Source organism: Monopterus albus, unplaced genomic scaffold (genome assembly GCF_001952655.1).
Source record: "Monopterus albus unplaced genomic scaffold, M_albus_1.0 scaffold123.1, whole genome shotgun sequence".
NCBI lineage: Eukaryota > Metazoa > Chordata > Actinopteri > Synbranchiformes > Synbranchidae > Monopterus > Monopterus albus.
Genome location: NW_018128003.1, coordinates 748,850 through 771,239, shown reverse-complemented (window position 1 = coordinate 771,239; position 22,390 = coordinate 748,850). Strand labels below are relative to the sequence as shown.

General features: G+C 38.8%; 1 protein-coding gene across 2 annotated transcripts in view; it reads right to left on the bottom strand.

Moving 5' to 3' along the window:
• Positions 1-22,390, bottom strand: part of LOC109967010 (protein kinase C-binding protein NELL1) — a 273,478-nt gene that overhangs the window by 160,515 nt on the left and 90,573 nt on the right. For both annotated transcript variants that reach the window (XM_020612322.1, XM_020612323.1), the window contains exons 8-13: positions 16,038-16,110; positions 15,415-15,497; positions 7,780-7,914; positions 5,806-5,908; positions 3,776-3,849; positions 787-886 (exon numbers count right to left, since the gene is read on the bottom strand). In XM_020612322.1, coding sequence (XP_020467978.1) covers positions 787-886; positions 3,776-3,849; positions 5,806-5,908; positions 7,780-7,914; positions 15,415-15,497; positions 16,038-16,110 — 568 coding nt within the window. The remainder of the gene's footprint in view (positions 1-786; positions 887-3,775; positions 3,850-5,805; positions 5,909-7,779; positions 7,915-15,414; positions 15,498-16,037; positions 16,111-22,390) is intronic.

Here is a 22,390-nt window from a genome sequence, read left to right as displayed (position 1 = left end):
AGGAATGCCTATTTGCATGTAAGTGATTGGCCAATGCAGCACCTTGCCAGATGCCGTCTCACTGTGTTGCAGAAAAAGCTGAACCAGATCCAGCTTTTTTGTTACATTGTGGTGCTGGTCCCCACTGCGTAAAGCACTTCTCCCATTCAAATGAATGAGAAGGGCTGATTTTTCATGCACAGTGAAAGCCTGTGGGAATCTGGCCTAAGACTTTATATCCCCACTACATCTCCGTGTTGTCTTCTCTCTTACACTGTTTAACCTTTCCTCTCTCTGTCTCCCTTTCCTTTCCTCTAAACATCTTTTCCTTGCCTTCTCTTTTATCTCTATCTTCCTCTCTTCTGAATATGGTGAATCTAAGGCAAGCTATCTTACTTAAATGAGCGTGCAATTTTCTTCGCTCTGAATCTGCCCCGGGTTTCTATCATGAAGGCACTACATCTGACACCCTCCAACAGTTTGTTTATTCACTGTATTTACTGAATTACTACTGGTGGCTATTTACCCTGTAGTACCTCGCTGCCAAAGCAGTGAGGTTTAGGCAAATTGGCATAGCAGGTGCTCTATAACAGCCAGACCAATCTGCTCTGATAGGTACCCCAGCCAAGAAGCATTCATACAGGGTGGAGAGGAAGAGAAACAAAATTACTGCAGAGGCGTAGGCTCAATCAGCATCCGGCAGACTGGCTGTTTACTTCTTCACAGTGGCAGGGAATCGGTGCGTGCATGTTCACAGAAAGACTGATTCATGCAACTAAGAGGGGTGCAGTAAGAAAGAAGATATACCTCTGCAAACATTGCAGCATCTGCCATCTGGTACGATCTGTTCACTGATGGTGCAGTTGATCTCCAGACAGGTTTCTGTGACTTTCACCATCAGGCCATTCTGGAAGAATGGGACAAAGGTAAGACATTACAGTTTCTGTCCTGGAGTGAAATGGTTGAACGAGCGTACGTTAGAGTTGACTATCTTCACCAGAAAATTACACCATCGGAGAAAAGAAAAAAAAAAAAAGAGACCCAGTCTGTTCCAGGACACAAACTAGTAACTTTGCAGTCGTGCCCACTTTGAGCCTTTGGACCGCCACTATTTTGTTTTTGTTTGTTTATTTATTTCTGCCCTTTTCCCTAACATGAAAAATGGGTTTATTTGCCAAAGCATGACCAGACAACACATATTAGTCATTTTTGGATCAGTTATATTGGTTGATGGAGAAGTGAAATCCATGAACAAGTAGCAAAGGAAAACGCTATTAAAGTGGGAACTTGCTAACAGCCGGCTGGCCTAGGCATGCTGGGAGTGATGCTTTCTTTTAGAATCATTTTTATTGTTGAATGTCACATTGGACACACATAATGCAATTCCATGCAATTTTTTTACCTTTTGAACATTTAATAATATGAATAAAATATACATTTTATAGTTAATAAGTTAAAAATGTTCCACATGAAGCACAGCGGAAATATATACCCATCTGTGTAGTGCATTATGAACAGCAAAATGTGAAGGCTGTTTGTGCTGCTCACATTCACAAGAGGGTATGAATACAGATAACAGGTAAGGTACAGATAAGTCCCACCAAAGAAGGGCAACAAATGTAGATAAAAGTCTGTGTCATCTTCCCCTGGGTCTTCAAAACAAAGAGCAGACACACAGCAGCAGCAGCAGCAGCCTGGCTGGTATGTCAGAGCTCAGGTGCCTTGATGCCTCACAAGGTCTAAAGTATTTACTCAAATCCCTAAGATGCTTTTCTCCTTCGATTCCTTCAGTATCTTGCTTTTATGCCATGCTTCCTCAGTTCATCTTTTAATAGTGCATACACTTTGCACTGTCAGCCCTTTATCAGTCACATCATTTCCCCTTTAATAAATGTATCCATGATAAATGAACCAGCCTTTCAGGTAATCAATTAAAGCCGCACCTTTTTTTCCATTTACAGTGGCTCAAACAGCTATATCTAAAGTCAAAATATTAGTTGTAACAAAGCCACTGTCAACCAGTTTGCAGCACTATTAACTTTGGTTTTAGTCTGTTAGCTCATTGTTCTGGTTTTAATGTTCACAAAATCCACTCTCATCACTGCTGTTTCTAGCAGCAGGAGGTAGCTGCTGACAAAAAGCTGTGATAATCTCACTGTGTGCTACCTGTCCAGAACAAAACAGCAGACAGAAAAAGTTAGAGTAACTAGCTGCTTTGTCTAAAAGCACCAGATAGATGCTTTTCTCATAAGCGGTGCCAATGAAAATGAACGATAATGTTGCTCCGTGTCTGCTCAGTGTAGAATAAATGAATGTTTACTCATATGTTAGCCATAAAAGCTTTATAAGATAATATGTCAATTTTTTGTCTTGCTGTCCCCCACTGACAAGAAACTGTGATTGCAATTTTAATCTAACTGCTATGCAAAACCTTCATAGACATTTACAGCACACACTCCGTGCCAAACATTTAACACTCACTTTTGTTTTCACCACGTTACTCACTCAGCTCAGTAGTCCTATAAATTACATTAGTATAGGGCAATTGTACAGCACACAATTTATATCTAATGACACTGTTCACTGTAAATGTGTGAAGAATTGTGTACATATATGGGAGTTGGGGCACTGGCTTGTGTAGCACATCTGACTTTCATGCTAGAGGCTGAATTTTGGATGTTTTGAAGCTGTCGAGCAAAGCGGCTGCATCCTAGTATCTCTATAAAACATGAAGATGTTTTCACATCAAATACAAATGATCAAACATTTAAAGACAAGACAGAGGCTGTATAAACAACAACAAAAAAATCACTGGATTTGTTTCTTCTCCAAATTAAAGCCTGCCTTACAGTGACAAAACTCCATTTGATCTGTAAATACAAAAATATAGAAAATTCTCTAGTTTTTGGTGGCAATTATTACTGAGTGTTATTTCTCCATAGAGGTGACCTGGTTCTGAACTGAAACCAATGGGTGCCTAAATTAGTTTAGCAGTGGACCAGAATGATCTGATTCACTTCACACATCTATAAATAGCATAATGTGGCCCTCATGCACTCTCTCTCATTCCTTTTGCTTGTTCCTTTCATATCTGTTACTCACATAATTCAACATGCAGGCTGAAACATACAAATGAGATTTAGGACTATCAGGGACCCAAACATTAAAGACCCTGGAAAGGCTCAAAATAAAACCTTTTTGAGCCCCTTGTAAAAAATCATTTGTCCCCAAATGTGTCATTTAGCAACATTCACATCGCTAAGCAAAGGATGGCTTTAATTGTTTGAAAGGAAGCTTATAAACAATATACTGATGCTCCAGGCTCTCTAGGGGCTAATGATGAGTCAAGGAATCCACTGTGTTGTTGTTTGTAAGCAATTACTTGTATAAAATGCAAATTTTCTCCTTCAAATAGTGTCTTTAAAGATAAATGGTTTTTCAGTAAAGAAAGCTCACCTCTGTTCAATGCTGAACTGGAATAATGACTTTAATTATAAACTGCACAGTGAAGAAGCTCCAATTCAAATCAAGCCTTTGTGTTGCCGTGTTCATAAATTATTCTAATCACCTGGCGCTCTCACTCAGGGAGGAGAAAAAAAAAGACAGATCGAACAGATTGGGGAAGGAAGGGGAAAACTAATAAGGCCTACTGGCTAATTGAATAACACACTGAGCAGTCCACCAAACACACAGTCATGACGTTTACGCTGAAAGAGAAGTGCTGCGTGTTGATCTGATGGCAGAGCAGAGGCGAAACATTGGAGAAAGAAATCTACAACATGACAAGAACTGTTACCTTGCACTCCCTGCAGCTCCTGGATAAAAACTGCTGGCCTTCAGAAAAGGTCTGGCCCATGTAGGTACATTTTGCTGTGGGCAGGAAAAACAGAACACAGCTGCTTCAGTATCACTCTAAAGTAAGTACAGTAACTATGAAATACCAGAAATAAAATGATTAATCAGCTACTGTCAGCTCATGTGTTACTTTCAACAATAGTGAAAATCATTACTGAGGTTGCCTGTTGGGGGTGGGGGTTGATTCTGAGTGGCTGACATCAGTGTTTTATGACAATTTGCCTGTTGGGGGTGGGGGGGTGGGGTTCAGCCTGACGTTTTGCATTGGAAATTCAAACAAAGGCTTGTGTGCATAAGCAGAGAGGAGCTGTAACAGCGCATTAAGAATACAACATGGGAGACCCTTCTGTGTATTCCTCTAGTGATGAAGCTAAAATAAAAAATGAAGCATGTGATATGAAGTCCTGTTGTTCTTCTCTCCGGGGTGCAGGACCGTGGAGTGCTCAGGCGCAGCTCTGGAGGGCTGCTCACTCGTTAGTCTGTGCCGGAGCTATGATGCTCTCACGGGAGGAAGGAGTGAGAAGAGGGATGAATGAAGGCAGGACAGGGCTGGAATTATTCAAAGAGAAACTATACTACAGGGATTTAAGTGTTTCTGCAGTATATCATGAGAAACACAGTTGTCCACGAGTGTGTGAGCTGTTACCACACGTGTGTGTTTTATTCTACAAGTAGTGATTCTATGCATATCAGGGATCTGTGATGGTAGCTCTCAGATAGTTTACTCTATCGGCCCCTAACAACAGGGCTCTTGCCTGTCTGCAGTCATTGTTGTAGTAGTACCTTCATTGCAAATAATGATTACTGCTAGAAGAATCAAGCTGACTATTTAGGATGGTCAAAAATAACAGCATTTGTTATTTGCTCAAATGAATAAAGCCTACGTTTCTTTTCTTGGCAAGCTCATTTTTGTGGATGTGCATGTAAACACCATTACATTACATTTCTGTCTAACAAAATGTGCTGTCACATTTCTGATGCCCGAAAAAAATAACTGATAAAAACAATCACAAAGTGTGAAAAGAGTATGAAAACAACGGTAAACTTTACTCTGTTAATGTTGAAATATGCTGAAAATGGTAAAGAAGGAAAACTCCCTATGTCCAAACATGGTGCAGCAAAAACACCTCTACTGGGCTGCAGAAGGCAACCGCTCACCCACAGCTAAACAAGGGTAAACACTGATCTGCAAACCCGCCGGAGCCAGAAATAGGCTGCAGCAGAACATTAAATACATATTTGAATTTGTTCGTCATTCTGGTTTCAGCAGACATGCATTAGACAACTTTCCTACCAGAAATGTAATATGACCATGTACTACTGCAAAAAAGGTGTGGTAAAACCAAAACGAAAAAGGTGGAAGAATTTGCTGACTGAAATTACTAACAGTCACTAACAGATGTTTATCAGCTAGATAAACTAGCTAGTGTAAACTAATGCTAATTCTTAAATTTTAGGACTTGGTTCAAAAATGATGCTTCTAAGCTGACTTTATTTTCCACCATCTATCCAAGTACCATGATGCTGTTATACCTCAGTAAACCACAATAAGCCAGCAAAATATACAACTTCATTTAATGTTTCTTAATTAAAATGTAGTGATGAAACCAAAAGGATTATAGAGAAGACCTGATTATCAACAAAGCAGCTGTGGAGAGATCACACCATTCTTAGCTTTATACTGGTTTATTAAGACAATATATTTCTGGTAATGACATGGTAGATTGGATGGTGTAGACTGAGGAACATGAAGATTTTAATAGTCTTATTCTACCTGCATCATCATCATCAACTATTTAAACTGCTTGGAAAAAACTAATGAGCAGCCATGTTAACAGTTAATTTCACCCGAGTGCGTTTGTATGGAGTGGAAGATATTTTTGTGCATGAGATGCAGGAATTTTAACAGATTTTGGTGTGAAGAGTTCCTCTGCTTCCTGCTTGACCCGCACGGGTGCTACTTATACTTACGTCTGCATTTTTTGCAGCATGTTCCATCAACGTGTACAGGCAACGAATCTTCTGAGCAGTTTGCTGGAGGACAAAAAATCCTGCGACACTCCACCACACCATTCTGTAAGAAAAAGTTTTTATTAAACCCCAACACATGCAAACATCACAGTCATAACCCACTGCTCAGTGTAAACATATGGCTTTTGCCTGCTGCACTGCCAAAGGATCCACACTGAGCAGGTCTTCTGCTTCCTTCAGTGTCTCAGTTTATATTTACACAATTTTTTTTTATTCCAATACAACTACAGTAAACATATACAGTATATAGCCATGTAAACTGATGTTTGCTCTTATTCTATTAGGCTTACAGTAATGCTCCTGCAGTGCCAGCACCATGCAAACCGACTTTAAAGCTGTTTGAAATCTCACCTTTAGGACTGCAATCTGAAACTGACTTTCTGAATAAAAACCCAAATCATAATGTCATACAATCAGATAACAGATTCATCATCAAGCACTGGATGGCAAATACTGAAACCGAGCTGCCTGCTGATAGCAGGTAGTTAGTTATTCGGGCCCTGAAGGACCGCCTTCATTTTTAAGGCTGATATCACTCTCTGCAAGCGCCTCTTCATTTCATGAGTCATTGGAAATGGTTCCCCCAGGACGCCGCAGTTATCAGTTAATGGCATGTCCACGGGAAGAAATCAGACCGACTAACTCCACCCTGTGCTTGATGTGCAATGATGCAGCAAGTCCAATTCCCCAGGGTGCGGAATGGCCTGATTCAACACATTTCAAAGTCTGGCTCCTGTGTTTGAGTGTAGGCAGGGAGGCTAGGGGGCACTTATTAGGGGCCAAGCAGGAGGCAGGGAGAGATGATGCAGGGGCTTGGTGAGAGGAGGGTGTGATGGGAAGGCAGGTTGAGGAGGCTAGTGAGGAGAAAATAGGGTTACTGTGAATTTCCATTGAAGAAATATTATAATGTATCATCAATAAGTCATCTCGAAAGTGTTCCCAAGGTTATTTTGTTCTAAATCTTATCATTTGCCGTTTTGTTGTACCCACTTTCCCTTAATTACAGTTTTCCTTTAATTTCATCTTGTGCACTGCAAACCATTTATCTCAAGTCAATTTTCCTTATTACTGAGTCCCAGAATTCTCATGTTCTTAAAAACTGAGAAATCTACATTTACTGATTTCAACCTAATTCAAATATAAATGAAATTGTTGTTAGATTTTTTTTAAATGTGTTATGGATTTGAATCCTTCACCAAAACTTCATATGGCTTCAGTAAAGAGCTGATGCTGATACTGCTGGGGGACCTTGGCCTAGGGGTTTACAGACCATGTCCCACAGCATCCTGATTTCACATCTGCCCAAAGACATTTCATTCACCATCTCTCCTCTACTTGTCATCTCTCTGCTGCCACTATATATACACTGATGAGCCACAACATTAGAACCACTGGCAGGTGAAGTGGACAGTGTTGATTATCTCATTACGATGGCACCTGTCAAGGAGTAGGATGGTGGAGTCCACGTCTTGACAGGTCACTGCTATTTTGACATCACAAGGGAGGACCTACACAATATTAGGTAGGTGGTTTTAATGTTGTGGCTGATCAGTGAAAAAGGCCAAAAACACCTTAGTAAGAGAATGAGGTGTTGTCAAACAGTGTGGAATATGAGGATTTTAACAATCTTAAAGATGCTTCAGGGAAAATGAAACTTAGTGTCAAGCAGTTAAACTCAGCTTCAGTTTGCTTCCTCTCTAGCTTTGACCTTTTATACAGACCTCTTTAAGACAAGCTGACATGTACTGGAAACAGGCTAGAATAATCCAGATTTTTTCCCCAAAAATACTGAGGCTCAATAACACATAAATGTACTTGATATAACTGAACTTTTTTTTTTTTACAATGTTATTACATCATGATCAAATAAGGCAGTGATGATCCTTTGATTTTGAGGATGAGGATGACACTCACCTTACATGCACAGTTCCTGCAGTTCTCAGGCTCTACCCACAGCTCCTTATCCCGGTACACCAGCCCATTGGCACTGCAGGTCCTCTCGCAGTGACAGCCCTCCAGCTGGGTCAACCTGGACTCCGCATAGTTCAACTGCAGATGAATACAGAATCACCAGAGTAACTAAACTAAATCACAAGTCTGAATGTGCATGCATGACAACACCCCTCACTCCAGCTCCTTGCCCTCTGGTGCACTTCGGTCAGTTCTCACACAGAGCCACTCATTATAGAAGGGTGCACATAATAAGTGACTGTCATTCAGCTCATGCTCCAGACCTCAGGCTATCATCTACTAAGAAGTGCCAGACAGGACTGACAGTCACAATCCTACTTCACCAGTCTTTAATTCCTACACACTGGTTGGCCCTTTTCATTAAGCTTACATCATGATCAACACTCTCCAAGGTTGTTTTGACAGACGTAATGAATCTTTGGCAAAAGTGTCATGAGGCACCATTGCATGGAAGGTCACGGAAGATGGGTTACAAAACAAGAATTAACTTTCAAATAAGGATTTAACAAGTTCATCTCTTACAAGTTATGTTTATATATCAAATTAATTTTGGTCAAATGTTTTGTATTGAATGTTATTGCTGCCTGGATTGTGTTCACAGCCAGTGCACAGAAGTGCTATGTTTTTGTACTGCACAGGAGTTGAGAAGGAATCAATGCGCATCAAGGGTCTACAAACCTTTGACCAGATTTTTGACACATTTGGTGATGTTCAATTTATGGGTCACCATCATTGACTGTGCTGTGACTTGAGCGCACCCTGGTGGCATGTTGCATTGTTGGTCATAAATACCACCTTGTCCATGTTAGCGGACGGGACATAAGCCAAAATAAAACCTTAAGTAAAAACCTGATAATTCTTTTCCAGAGGTGATTTCTGTGGCTATTGGTATCACACTGATGTGTGTTGCTTGGCACTTTTCCAGGAAGTTTGTTTTTAATAAGTTATTTGACAATATAAAAACAGGTGTAGGTCTGATGATTTGACCACTTTGATTGGCAGCCTGATACATGACTAAAATACTCGGTCGGTAATGCACAGAACCTGGTTGCAAAGTGCCGAGATGACAGCCGCAATAGCCATTATATTTTGGTTTCACTTTCGCATAGTGGAGGGAAGTGTTGAGGCGTTGTCCATATTTATACAGTCGGTGATATGTTTGATTCAGAGCTCAATCAGCCTGGCTTGTATTGCATTTTATGTGGTATTTAAACTAGCATTTGACTTGGACTTTAATTGTGCAATACAGATAGTTTAAATTATGTCTCACTAAGTTGAATCCAAGTTCAGATAAACGATGATCAGCATATCAAGTTTAAATATCACTCAAATTAACTACATGCATTTGACCAATGAGCATCCATCAATGTTCAATTTGAATTTACCTTATTTGCCTACTGTAATCTGCACACTTATATTTCATGGGATTTGTTTTCTGTGCAAAATAGCCTTTAAACGCAAAAAGCAAGTAATGTATAAACTCATATTCCTACAGTACAAGCACTGCCTGACCCACAAACGAGTCAAAAATGAATCCTATTTGAAAGGTGGGAAGGTCAGGGAATTCAACAAGTTTGAATTGATTTGAGCAATGTAGGTCAGCTCAGAAAATGTAAGGTCCATTTTAGACACTCAAGGCTGCCCCGTGACTCTGCCTCTGTCCCCTCTGCTCCTCTGAAACCCACCCAGGCCCCAGTGTCAGACTGAGAGAACTCACAGCAAAATGATAGTCTTCCCAATAAAAAAAGACAAATGCTGGATGTCAGTGAAGCTTTTTACTTCATTTAAAGAAGTCCCGACTGGCTGCTGCAGAGCTGCAAGTGGTAGAGATGTGTCCTGTCAAAACCCTAAAAAAAAAAAATGTTTGAAATGCAGTTTCAAAGGTTGGACAGCTGCCTTGAGGAATGCCTTTCCTGTACAATGTGAGCCTCAAATGGCACAGCGATAGTACACAAAGGAGTCAGAAGCTAATAGGCATGTACTGCATCTCCTACGGGTGGCACATGAGGCCAAGAGATATGAGTGACATAATAAAGAGTAGAATACATAGCCTAAACAAAGTAATAAAATGTACATTTATTACCTTTCATCATGTTGTTTGTCTGCATGTCTTAAGGATATGCCAAACACACAAATTAATTTTGAAATGCATAGGAACTAGGGCTGTCAAAGTTAACATGATAATGCGTTAACACAAATTCCTTTTAATGCCACAAAATCTCTTTGTTGCACCCAAAAATTTGGTGCAATCTTTTAAAGCATGCACATTCTATGATTATGACCCTCGGCCCACCCCATACTTTGGCAGCAGTAACATTGCGGATGACAAACAGAAACAACAGTTCAGCATCAAAGCCCTGCCAGATGGTTCACCTGATAAGACTAAAGTTATTTACATTTACTGTTGATGTCAACTGAGTTACCACCAGATTATATCGAGTCTCAAATACCACTTTCTGGCCAAGCACACAGCTGATGCAGAGAGGCCTCCTGCCCCTTGCCAAACTATCAACAGTGATAGCTAAATGGGTGGCTATAGCTTACAGACTGACAAACATCGTGGAGGATGAGGGTCTTCTTGAAATAATCTGTATCACATCCAAAGACTACACATATGAGTTGCCTTTTCGAGAGCCACCAATGTCACCAAGATACGCAACTTGTATGAAGACAAAAAACACCGGAGGCAACCGAACTTCTCTCAGTAATCACAGTAATCACAGTTACGTCAGGGTCCCTTTAAGGTACATTTAGAACCAGTGGTGGAAGAAGTACTCAGACCCTTTACTTAAGTAAAAGTAGCAATACAACAGTGCAAAAATACTCTGTTACAAGTAAAAAGTCCTGCTTTCAAAATGTTACTTAAGTAAAAGTACTAGCATCAAAACATATTTAAAGTATTAAAAATAAAAGTACTCAGTTTATATACACTTCATTTTAATTACTGCTGGGTAGCTTGTGAATTTTCCAGCATAGATCAATGAAGTCATAATAGTACTGTATTTTTTGCATTAATCTGGTACTGAAGTAACTAAAGTTATAAAATCAATGTCGTGGCTGAATAAGTACAACATTTGCCTCTAAAATGTATGAAGTCAAAGTATGAAATAACAGAAAATGAAAATACTCAAGAACAGATACTTCAAAATTGTTCTCAAGTTCAGTATGTGAGTAAATGTACTTAGTTATTTTCTACCACTGTTTTAAAAAAGATTTAAAAATGTGCCATTAATAAGTGATTACTCATGAGTTAACTATAGGCAATCATGTGATTAATATCAATTAAATATTCTAATCAATTCACAACACTAATAGGAACCCATCTGTCTTGGGCCAACAAGCAATTTGATTTTGTTTGTAATCCAGATCTGGGATGTCTGCGATTGTTAGCTGTAACAGTGAAACAAACGCAAGACCTTGATAATAATGTTAAAGGCTTAGACCAGAGAATCTTAAACTGTAATTGATGGAAATGATGTATTTTGGTTTACACCATAGTGGAGTCCATCAATCCTACCCTTCAAAACTCAGTCTACCATAAATATTGTAGGTTAATTCAAATGTAACTCCAGCTTCAGCTGAAGTCCCAGGAGAGGCTGGAAAACGTTGCTGGGGAGATGAATGTCTGGGCCACCCTACCAAAACTGCTGCCGCCATGTCCTGACCCCAAATAAATGTTTGATAATGGATGGATGGAGGGATGAAACAAATGCAATGAAGGACTGTAAGAAACCGACATTGCTGTAAGCAACAAAAATCCTGAATAACTCACTCCAAACAGCACAACATGGAAAAACTCTACGTTGTCCAACCTTTTTCAGTGGTTTGTCACCTCTGTTAGGGTTAGGGAGACACAATACAACACATATCAACCCAACCTGAGCAAGTCCTCTTAAAATATCCAAATAAACTTCAGTTTCCTAAAAGATTATCTCAGCATCCAAGTTAAAGTAAACACAGAAATTAGCCCCCTGGACTTGCTATTCTATGTGCATCAGTAGCTAATATGGGTGTAACTTGCCAGCAAATCAAAATAGTTGTCCTGCAGTAACTACCAATATTTAAACAGCTGACACACGGACCATAAATCCTGTGTTATATACAAGAACACTGAATTGTTCACCAACTTACACACAAGGGAATTAACTGCAGCAGCAATGGAGAAGAATATTTAACAATTTATGCATCATTTATTTAGAAGTATACATTAATGGCTGCTGGAAAGACCATGGATCTCCAAAATGCTAACTATTCATTAGCTTAAGAAAACATCCTCTGTGACTATTTATTTTAAATGACCCATGCAATGGGTTTTTAAAAGGATTTGTTAGTGTAATTTGCAGGATGGACGAGAGAAAGATCACTGCTAAGCATCCCAAATGGCAGATTTGGGGGTGTTTAAAGAGGTTGGGTTTTATTTTCAGAGTTTTGAGATATAGTGTCTGACTCTGACCATGCTGCCAGCAGTTCAAAATCTGTCAACAAAAGGGTCTGTGGACACTGATTCTGGAAGGAGATGTTCCTATTGATTGTGAAAATGTCATTTTTCAATGCTGTAGGGGAAAGTCTCCTCAGAGCAGACAAAAGAACCAGACGCTCCTTAAGAATGCTGGCCAATAGCGCTTCAGACACCAAACCAAATGGTTGACTCAAGAGTGACCTGACACTAATGTTCAAGATAAGCATCCCTTATCTTCTGCAAGGCCATTTAAACCAGAACACACTGACCCTGGCATCACATAAACTGTGCAGTGTACATTCCACTGTGGCCTGCAGATGCTGCTAGAATAAACATTAGCTCACCATCAAAGACATACTGGCATCTAGCAAACTAGCAATCTACAGCCCCTTTCAGAGATGCATATTCTGGGCCATCAGACCAAAACTTTATCAAGTTTCCTACAGGAATCTAAAGGGAAGGACAATGAGTGACAGACAGGAGAAAGAACATCATGAGGGGAGGAAGCACATGAAGGGTAGAAAGAAAAGCTGAAACAACAATAAAAGAAGAGAACCAGGAAGACCCTCTAAAACATCACCATCTTTTGCAGAACCTCTCTATCCTCAGTCTCTATCCATCCAAAGACTACCTCCCTATTCAGTACCTTCAAACTTCAGGTGAGGAATCACCTGAAAAGATCTGTACCTGGCAAATGATAATCAAGATTATTGCTGATTATATTTCAACCTCTCTTGTAAAAGAAAGAAGGACCATTTCCTGTTGTTTCACAAAATCCCATAAAGAGTTTTCTAGTTGGACAAATCTTTAGTATGCGAGTTGTGCATAGAAAGTTCTCATTATTCCCCCTTTAAACAGTTTGAGCATCTCAAAATCTTGTCTTTAATTGATCACAAAGATAGACTGCATTATGAGCAAAACTGTAGTTTAATGTTTACATACTGCATGTTTGCCAACCACCACCAACAAACTTCCTCCATTTTTACCTCCAGTATTATCAGAAATCTATAAGACAGATATCGGAAAAGTTCAACATTACAGCCGAAGTATGTGGAAAACTAATCAGGATGAACTGATCTTTAAATGAAACAAAAAAAACTAATTAGTATCTCTAGTGATATTTTTTTTGTTTGTTTTGTACTACTTTTGGCATAAAGACATGCTTGTGCCTCCTCTCACTAACACACCAGTAAGATACATGCAAATGCTGTCATGCTAATCCACACACAGCAAAGCTTACCGTTATTTCACCTCGCCTTGACACGCCACATTGTACATTCAGAACCTAGCAATTGTTCACCCCATGTTGAATTCCTACAGCATCAAGGCACAGAGCCATTTACTGCTAGAGATGACTATATCCTCCCTGCTGGGACTTGTATGAGCAATGAGGTCAGGTGAGATGTGTTCGAGGTGTGTTCATGTGAAGGAAGTGGCACTGCCACAGCGGTAGGGTAATGTTCTTCATTCCGCCCTCATTTACACTAAAAATGATTCTATAGCTCGCCTGCCCACTAAGATGTCCTTGCTTCATTCACTCCCACATATAAGCACGCACACTCAATCATATATGCTGTATTAATAAAGTTAGTCATACACACACAGAGACAGATATGCACATGTTCAGTTTTATAAATGGTTCAAGGTCTCCCCCATGGCCCCAGGGCACAATGCACAGCACTTGTTAGCTTCCCGTTAGCCACCTAATACCTTTCTGAACCTTGTACTGTGTGTATTACTCAAAAACATAATCACAAGCATTTAAAATGACAGTAATAGCAAAGCAGAGAAGCAATTTCACTTACTTTCCCACCCCTTCATATGCTAATAAAGGTGTAGCCGCCATACTGAAAATGTTCAATATGCTGTAATAAATTGTTACATTGACCTTAATTTCAGTAAATGAATGTTAGATAACTATGAACATCTTACCGACCTAAAATTTACTCATATCGCATTTCTCCATAAATAAGATATCTTAAACCCTTGTACTGTAATTAATTAAATAAAAACAGGCAGTGACATGTAACCAAATTCTGGAAGTTAAGCCAAGATATGCAGTCAGGTTTTCCTCTAACACATTTCAATGTGTTGTCAAGGGAAATGTCCTTTTTCTTTTTGCCTGACACTGAGCAGAAGCAGAGTAGCCCCTTTGCTGTTTGAAATAATATGCCATAAGCTCATAAAAGCTATAATCACTGATCTTCACCATTACTGTCCTTCATCTTTTCAATATGAAATACACAACAATGCCTAAACTTGAGGTTAAGGTGTTTACTCAGCATCAAAACTCTACTCATGTGTTGACAAAACAATTACAACTCAGTGTCTTCTCAGTTACAGTTTCATGGCAACTGCATCCACTAGTTATGACTCTATAATATAGCGAAAACCCAGAACAAGCATTTAAGTGGCTGAAATTGTTGTCACCTATAATTTACACAGTCACATTCTAGTCTTCTTTACTGTTACTTTACTTTTATAAGTAACAATAATCAAATACATTTTCTTGAAGCTACTAGTGCATGCACACTTACATTTTTCTCCATTGTTATAATTGAACTGTATATTCAAAGTGTAAATCTTCCATTGTTTCATTACCCTAACCCTGAGTGACTAAACTGCAAAGACAAAACCATGAAATAAAATCATTTGAGACCTGCTGTGATCAAGCAACTGCCCTTAGTGAGTTTTTAAAGCCAGTGCAATCCATGTTCACAATTATATGTTTATTTTGTTTTCCAACAGATACTATAATTTTTTGGGCACAACTGAAATTTACCACAAAAAAAGATTGTTTTTAGATGAGAAAGAATAATATGCTTCTGTGGAGGCAGTAACATAATCAAAGGACTGAGCTGTCTCTGCCTGGGAGGAGAGTTCTTCTTTTTCATTTATATATTTATGTACTTGTTTGTCAGGCTAAAACTGAAAAGTATTAGTGGATCTTTAAAGGGGATTATTTCTTTTGTTTCACTAACATTTTGCATATTCAGTGTTTTTCCTTTATCTGTAAGATTGCAGTTTTGCATCGTATTATAGATTCTTCTAAGTTGTTCTATAGTCTGGTGAGCCGGTGGTGGTAGTTTCCTCTGTGGGAGGATGTAACCTATTCTTACTTTCAAGGTCATCTTGGCCAGCAGTTCCTGAAGATCCATGATGCCTTGCACCAGGTTCAGGAAATCGCTGCAGGTCGGACAAGCTCAACAGAGGAAAGGCAGCACCAAAACACAGAAGGATCAGGAGAGAAAGTGGAAGAGAGAGGTATTTAGATAGGAGATAAACAGAGCAAAAAATGTCTTAGTTATTTTAACACAGCTCATGGTGGCACCAACAAAGGAAGCATTTGTTCATCTTTGGCTTGTGGCTGGTGTTACTATCCATAATAAACTGACAAGGTGTGATTACATGCCTTATTGATCAGTGACAGAAGCAGTGGTACAGTGGTGGCCTTGTATCTTAATCTGTTTGACAGTAAACAGATGGAGAAACAAAGCCAGGCTAGAGGAGGCTGCACTGAGCATGAATTACAGCAAAATGAAGATTACTGGAGTAGAGGAAGAAAAAAATAGAGAGAGGCTTCTTCTGTAATCAGCAGAGGTTACTACCAGCTGTCACATAGCTCATTAAAGTCCAATTTTATAATGGCACACAGTAATGGAAAAAGTTCTTTTTTTCTGTCCACCTTTGCTCTCAGTGTGATTCATAACACCATGTACAATTGTGTCATCATGATACTTACTGCGATTAAGGTTAGGACACTGGCTGATGTAGCCATTGGGCGCAAAAATCAACTTCACATCCTGGATAATGCCCTAGTAACACAGAGGGAGGGGGCAGGGAAAAGACACAGTCAATGCTAAACATAACTTAATGAGATCATGAGATTTTTTTGTATATAATGGATGAAAATTTAACAAAGTTTATCATATATAAAAGTAAAGTTACTCCAAAACAAAAAAAAGAGAACATAAGTATAGTGGCTGTTTTCTTAAGCATTTCATTTTACTATAAAACCCATTGCTGAGGGCAGGTGGACCAAATGACGCCTAATAAATACCAGGTCTGCTGATTGTTTAGGTGCCTCATTTAGACTGATGATGTCATACAAGATAAAATGATACAGTACATGGCACTTGAATCCTTTTGAAGTTTCATATATTCTGGAAGGCAGTTTTGCCTATATAATCAGCATTACAAGCAGGACATCATGTGATATACAACATGGTATCTATCTATTAGTTGTTGTTACCTTGACACCACTACCTGCTCTTGATGATGATAAAACCAAATTCTTGAGAAAAGTGTAATCATGCCTGTCCTCTTCAGGAGTAACTTTACTCCCATATTGTTAATAGTTATTAGACCTCCTGGTTACAAGCTTTAAGGGTCCACAGCTATGCTACCAGTGTACTGGGGCAGCAAAGGATTGTTTTGAGCAAAATGATTAACAGTCACAGGCTTGAGTTCACTATCTTCTCCATTTAAAGTTAACATATTAGCATGTTAACATGCTAATTAGCACTAAACTCAAAGGATAGCTGAGGTTGATGGTAAAGTTAACAAAAGTAAATTCTGACCTAATGACAGTGTTAGATAGAAGTGATTAAAATTCATCATGAGAGCAACATGAATGTGTGTGCCAAATTTTATGACAATCCATTAAAAGCTAGTTGTCAGGACATTTAAATCAAAATCACAAATGGTAATCTCATCATGGAGAAAAGGTTTAGAGATTTTCCAAGTCATTGGGATATAGTGTGTGGGGGTTCATAGATACTGGTTTAAAGTTTTTTCCCAGTCCATCGAGTAGATGTAGATATAATCCACAGAGTAAATTAATGACTTGCTGATGTCAGGGGATCACCAAAGTCACTAGTACTCATCGTATGGGCACCATGAATATCCGCGTCAACTTTTATGGCTATTCATCCAATAGCTGTTGAGATATTTCAGGCTGGATTATAGTGTTAGATGTGGTACCATGGTCAGCGGTTAGCACTGTTGCCTCCCAGCAAGAAATTTCTGGGTTCAAACCTTATGGTCAACCATGTTCTCCTCATGTCTACATGGGGTTTCTCTTGGTACTACAGCTTCCTCCCACAGTCCAGAAATATCCATGTTACTGGTCACTCTAAATTGCTCAAACTGGTGGTTTGTCTCTACACATTAGCCCTTTGATAGACTGGAGATCTATTCATATTTCACTCCACTTCTCCCCGACTGTCAGCTGGGATTTGCTCCAGCCCCCTCGCAACCCTCTGCAGGTTGGTATACAGTAGATGAACAACCTGATAGTTTCATTAAAGATTCTGTTTACCAAGTAGCAGGAAGTAATCCCAAACCATTGACAGTGGGACTGGGAGATCATGCAGAGTGATGGGGACACTGCTTCTAAAGGATGACTTTGTGGAATTTCTTAAAAACTGGTTTTTAAAGCTGTGAGCAGCAGGAGCTGATTAGATCTGCAGTAAACTACACATAGCAATTTACAAACGGACATCCTTCAAAAAACACTTGACTACATCAAAATAAACTAATTTAATGCCAAACTTGAATTAAAAAAAAAAAGGAAAACTTACCAGACAACTTATAATGAAACCGCCCCTAAAACTTAATTATCACATCTAACTTTCTTGAGCCATAACTTTCCTTGTTCTTAATTTATTACAGTTTTGAAGTGCTTGTATTTCAGTACTTTGCATACAGCATCCATTCCTAGCTGAAATGAAGCAAACAGACTTCAGACACAGGCAGAAATAAATGACCTATAACTAGCGTTTTCTCTTTTAACAAACTGTCTGTCAATCACTTTGAATGACAGGCTATCTCCAGAGGTGCAGGGCTGGTAAATAGAGGGCTTCATGATGACCACAGGGAACAATATGGGAAAAAGTCACTCTCTCTAATGGAAAACCGAACTTGTAAAACACTGGGGTGCCCACACACAGGGGTAATATAATTTCACCATTCCATCAAAGTGGCTACTGAAAACAAGCTGGAAGGACATTGGAATTCGCCACCTCAAACACAGTTGGCATCAACCTGTCTGCTTTGTGTGTATGTGAAATCCATTTACAGTGCATTTGGCTGGCCTGGATGCAAGCAACACCTGCCTCTATTTCACACAAAGACACACAGAGAGCCTTGAGGCGAACAGGCCTGCAGCACAGACTGAGAACAAATGCACACACTCTCACACACAAGGTTTGTGAAGCTCTGGATGGTGAAGAAGAGATTGTCACTGTCACTCAGAATGAAAATGAAAGTGTAGATCACAGATGTCTGTCTCAGTGGTGTTATATAGGGGCCCTGACCACACATCACTTTCAATGATCAGTAGGTAATTTGAAATAAAGTCAAAATCAACCCTCTCTCTCTCACACACACGCACACACACAAGCACACACACAAAAAAATAAACGTTTCATTCCTCTATCGCAGGAATGTTTGAATAGCACTATTCATAGTATGTAAGAGAAGTCAAATTATATGGCTACATTTCACATCACTGACCCATTTTGTCCAAGTTATTTTACAGCAGTAAATTGCATTTGAAATGAATGAGGTTGTGCTGACTTTCAGCTTTAAACTGCAGTAATCAATATTTTTATAGTGACTGATTCAATGGAGTACATGCAATGTGATAGCAGTTGTCACAGTGATGAAATCACAGAGAATTATCACCAACTTTGCAGCTGTTTAGAGATTTACAAGCCTCTTTTAGCTCATGGTTTTGGTATTTGCTGTATTTTTAATCATCACATCAAAACAACTGTTTTCAGCAAACCTCTCAGACCAACTGTACGCTATCCACTTGGTAGGCTAATAATGACAAAGTTAGCAACTTTCATGGCTAAGCTAGCAGCTAAAAAGACAATTTTATCAGGAACCAAAACAGAGCTAAAAGGAAATTGAGGTGGACACAAACACAAATTCAAATCAATACTAATGCTTCCCTGTCTCCTGGGTGTGTAATTAGGAAATGGTTTGCCAACACATAAACCAGATCAGTGTAATTTGATATTTTGAGAGTATAGTGGGCTGACATGTTGCTGGCCTGGATTATTATCCCAGTCCAGGCCTGAGCGAAGCCAACAGTTCAGACACTCGTCATCTGAAGTGGATATCTTATAATGTAGGTAAAGCTGAACAGCAACAATAACATGTTTTTCACATAAAAGCCAAAGATCTGCACTATAAAAACAAAGCAATTAAAAATGTATCACTGCTCAAATAAATAACACTGCAAAGCAAAATCTGTGTGTGTTTTCATGTCTTTTACAGTGTGAAAAACAGATGTCTTTATACAGTTAAATAAATGAAAGATGTTTCTCAAAATGATGGTGGCTTTGGCTCTAGGGGCTAATTTATGGTTTGGTTTTGGGTTTAGATTAAATTTTAAGCTAATAATTCAGCTTGGCTTAAGGTTCAGTTATGATGAAGTGCAACAAAAGGAGTGCAAATATGTGTTTGTGTGAGGTGTGCTTCTGTTTATGCTTTATTGGCTTCTTTGCATCCCCAAACATTCCCAAGTTCATTCACCATTATTGCTGATAAAAATTGCCTTCATGCTGCTTGTCTGCACATTTTTATAGTCACAATTCCCAGTTAGCTTGTTTATTATAGTAATAATAGGCCAGGCATGTTTGTCCAGAGCTTTGCCTTCGGGCAACACTGACAGAGGTTTATTATCCTGGGCTTCTTTTTTCCCCTCACTTTGATCATGCACAACATGACCTTTCCTTGTTCTAGCAGGGTCTAAAGATTTAACCTCGACCTCTGGTTCATCTCCCAAGAGCAAGATCAACAACACTAATTAACAGCTGTGAGAGGAAAGAAACAAAAGATGCATGAACAGAGAAAGAGAGAAGATAATTATTATTACAAAGGATGCATTTACATGTTCATGCTTCTCTAGTTTGGCTACACCAATTAATTTCACCCAGTACAAAATATTCAAATCAAATTCTTGATGGTTAGTAATGACTCTGCCTGTAGTCATCATACTTTAAGCCTCTATGTCTGTAATGTATTGCAAAGTAATAAATTAAATAAGAAATTCTCACATTTAGACACTAAGGGCATATGGGCTTCCATGGTAGTTTTGACTTTGGTTTCTATTCAACACAGATGCAGATCTAACTGTACAAGCCTGAGGGGAGGTGTGCACTATTGCATAAGATTTCCTAATAAACATTGGGCACACAACAAGGATATACAGTCAACTTAAAATTAGGCAAAAAAGCTTCTTTTTTATTAAATAATGTGGGGGCAACAATGCCTCTTTTTCAGAAATGCAAGGAGTAATGTGTTATATGTAGAATTACAATATAATACATTCAGGGCTTAAAGTACTCCATTATTAAGTCCTGCTACAAATAAAGAGACACAGCATCAACAAGACAAAAAACCTTAACATTTTAGATTTTTCCTTGTTATAAATAAGTTAAATTATACACAACAATATGTTTTTTCCAATAGTTCATACCAGTTTTTTTTAGTCTATTGTAATATTAAAAAGTAGGGAAAATTGACCCCAGACTGTACTGTAAAACTAATGTTACATGATTGAACAGACTGACCACACCAGGTATAGTTAATTATGTAATTATGTTGCTGTATGTGGATAGTACCAACACTGAAATAAAGAAAGAAAAAGATATGAACAAAGTGCAAACAAATGAATTTAATCATCCAGGAAACACATGAGACATATGAGAGATACAGGAAAATATATGACAGACTGAGTGAGAGATCTAAGCTCTGAATCTGTCACGTCCAGGTTTGGTTTTTTTTTTCATTATCATGTTACCTGATGTAAAGTGTTCAAGCTTTCCATCATTGTCTGTGTTAGATTCATTACTGTCCTGTGGTGCATGAAGCATAGTTCCAAACGAGTCTGCAGTGTCCCTGAAGAGTGAGCATCCTTGGCACAATGGATTCTAGATAAAGATAATTTATTACAGTTGCCTTTCAGATGGAGAGGCCCTTGGGAGACAGTAGTGCAAGGATGAGGAGCATCTCAAGCCACTGCGAGGGCTCAATATATGTTTTTTAAGGCATAGTTAGCTTGTCTTATCCTATCCCTGAGACCTGAATGGAATATATTACAACAGTAGCTTTATTTCACCTCCTATCTCTATCTGCAGTGTTAATTCTATGACTCTTGGATATTTTTCCCTTTCTTTCACCTTTTGCCTTTTTATTTGTTTCTCATGTACCCCAACAAGCAAATCACCCTTCTCTTCTTTTAACACAAGACAACATGTTTATCTCCTTGTCTATAGCAGGTTAATGAAGAGAACAAGTGAGAAAGTGTGAAGAGAAGAGTAACTGGTGATGTAAAGTTGAACAATATGTTGTCTTTGTCTGTGTGAATCCATTTGTTCCTTTTGTTTGCCTTTTGTTTGCTACACCAATGTAGCTTTCCACTGTATAAATCTGGTGATAAGCACAACTTCACAAATTATAGACCGGTTTCTCTGTTGTCACAATTTTCAAAAAGCCTGGAAAAGCTCTTTAATAACAGATTAGATACATTTATTGATAAACATAAAATCCTCTCTGTCAGTATGGTTTTAGGTCAAACCGGTCGACATCTTTGGCCATTACCGACCTGATGGAGGACATAACAAGTGCTATGGATGAGAGGAAATACACGATAGGAATATTTATTGACCTAAAAAAAGCATTTAACACAGTCAATCATGAATTATTAATGGACAAGTTAGAAAAATATGGGATCAGAGGAATGGTTCTGAAATGGGTTAAAAGTTATTTGACACAGAGGCGTCAATTTGTAAAGTTGGGTGAACATCAATCGAGTGAGCTGGACATTGTATGTGGAGTGCCTCAAGGTTCAGTTTTGGGACCTAAATTATTCATACTATACATTAACGATATATGCAAGGTTTGGGATTTAGTGAAAGTGGTTTTATTTGCTGATGACACTACCATATGGGCATCGGGTGAAAACCTACAGCAACTCTCTGGACGGGTTTCACAGGAACTTGAGAAGATAAAGAAATGGTGTGATAGTAATATACTATCTCTGAATTTGGATAAAACTAAATTTATGGTATTTGGGAATCG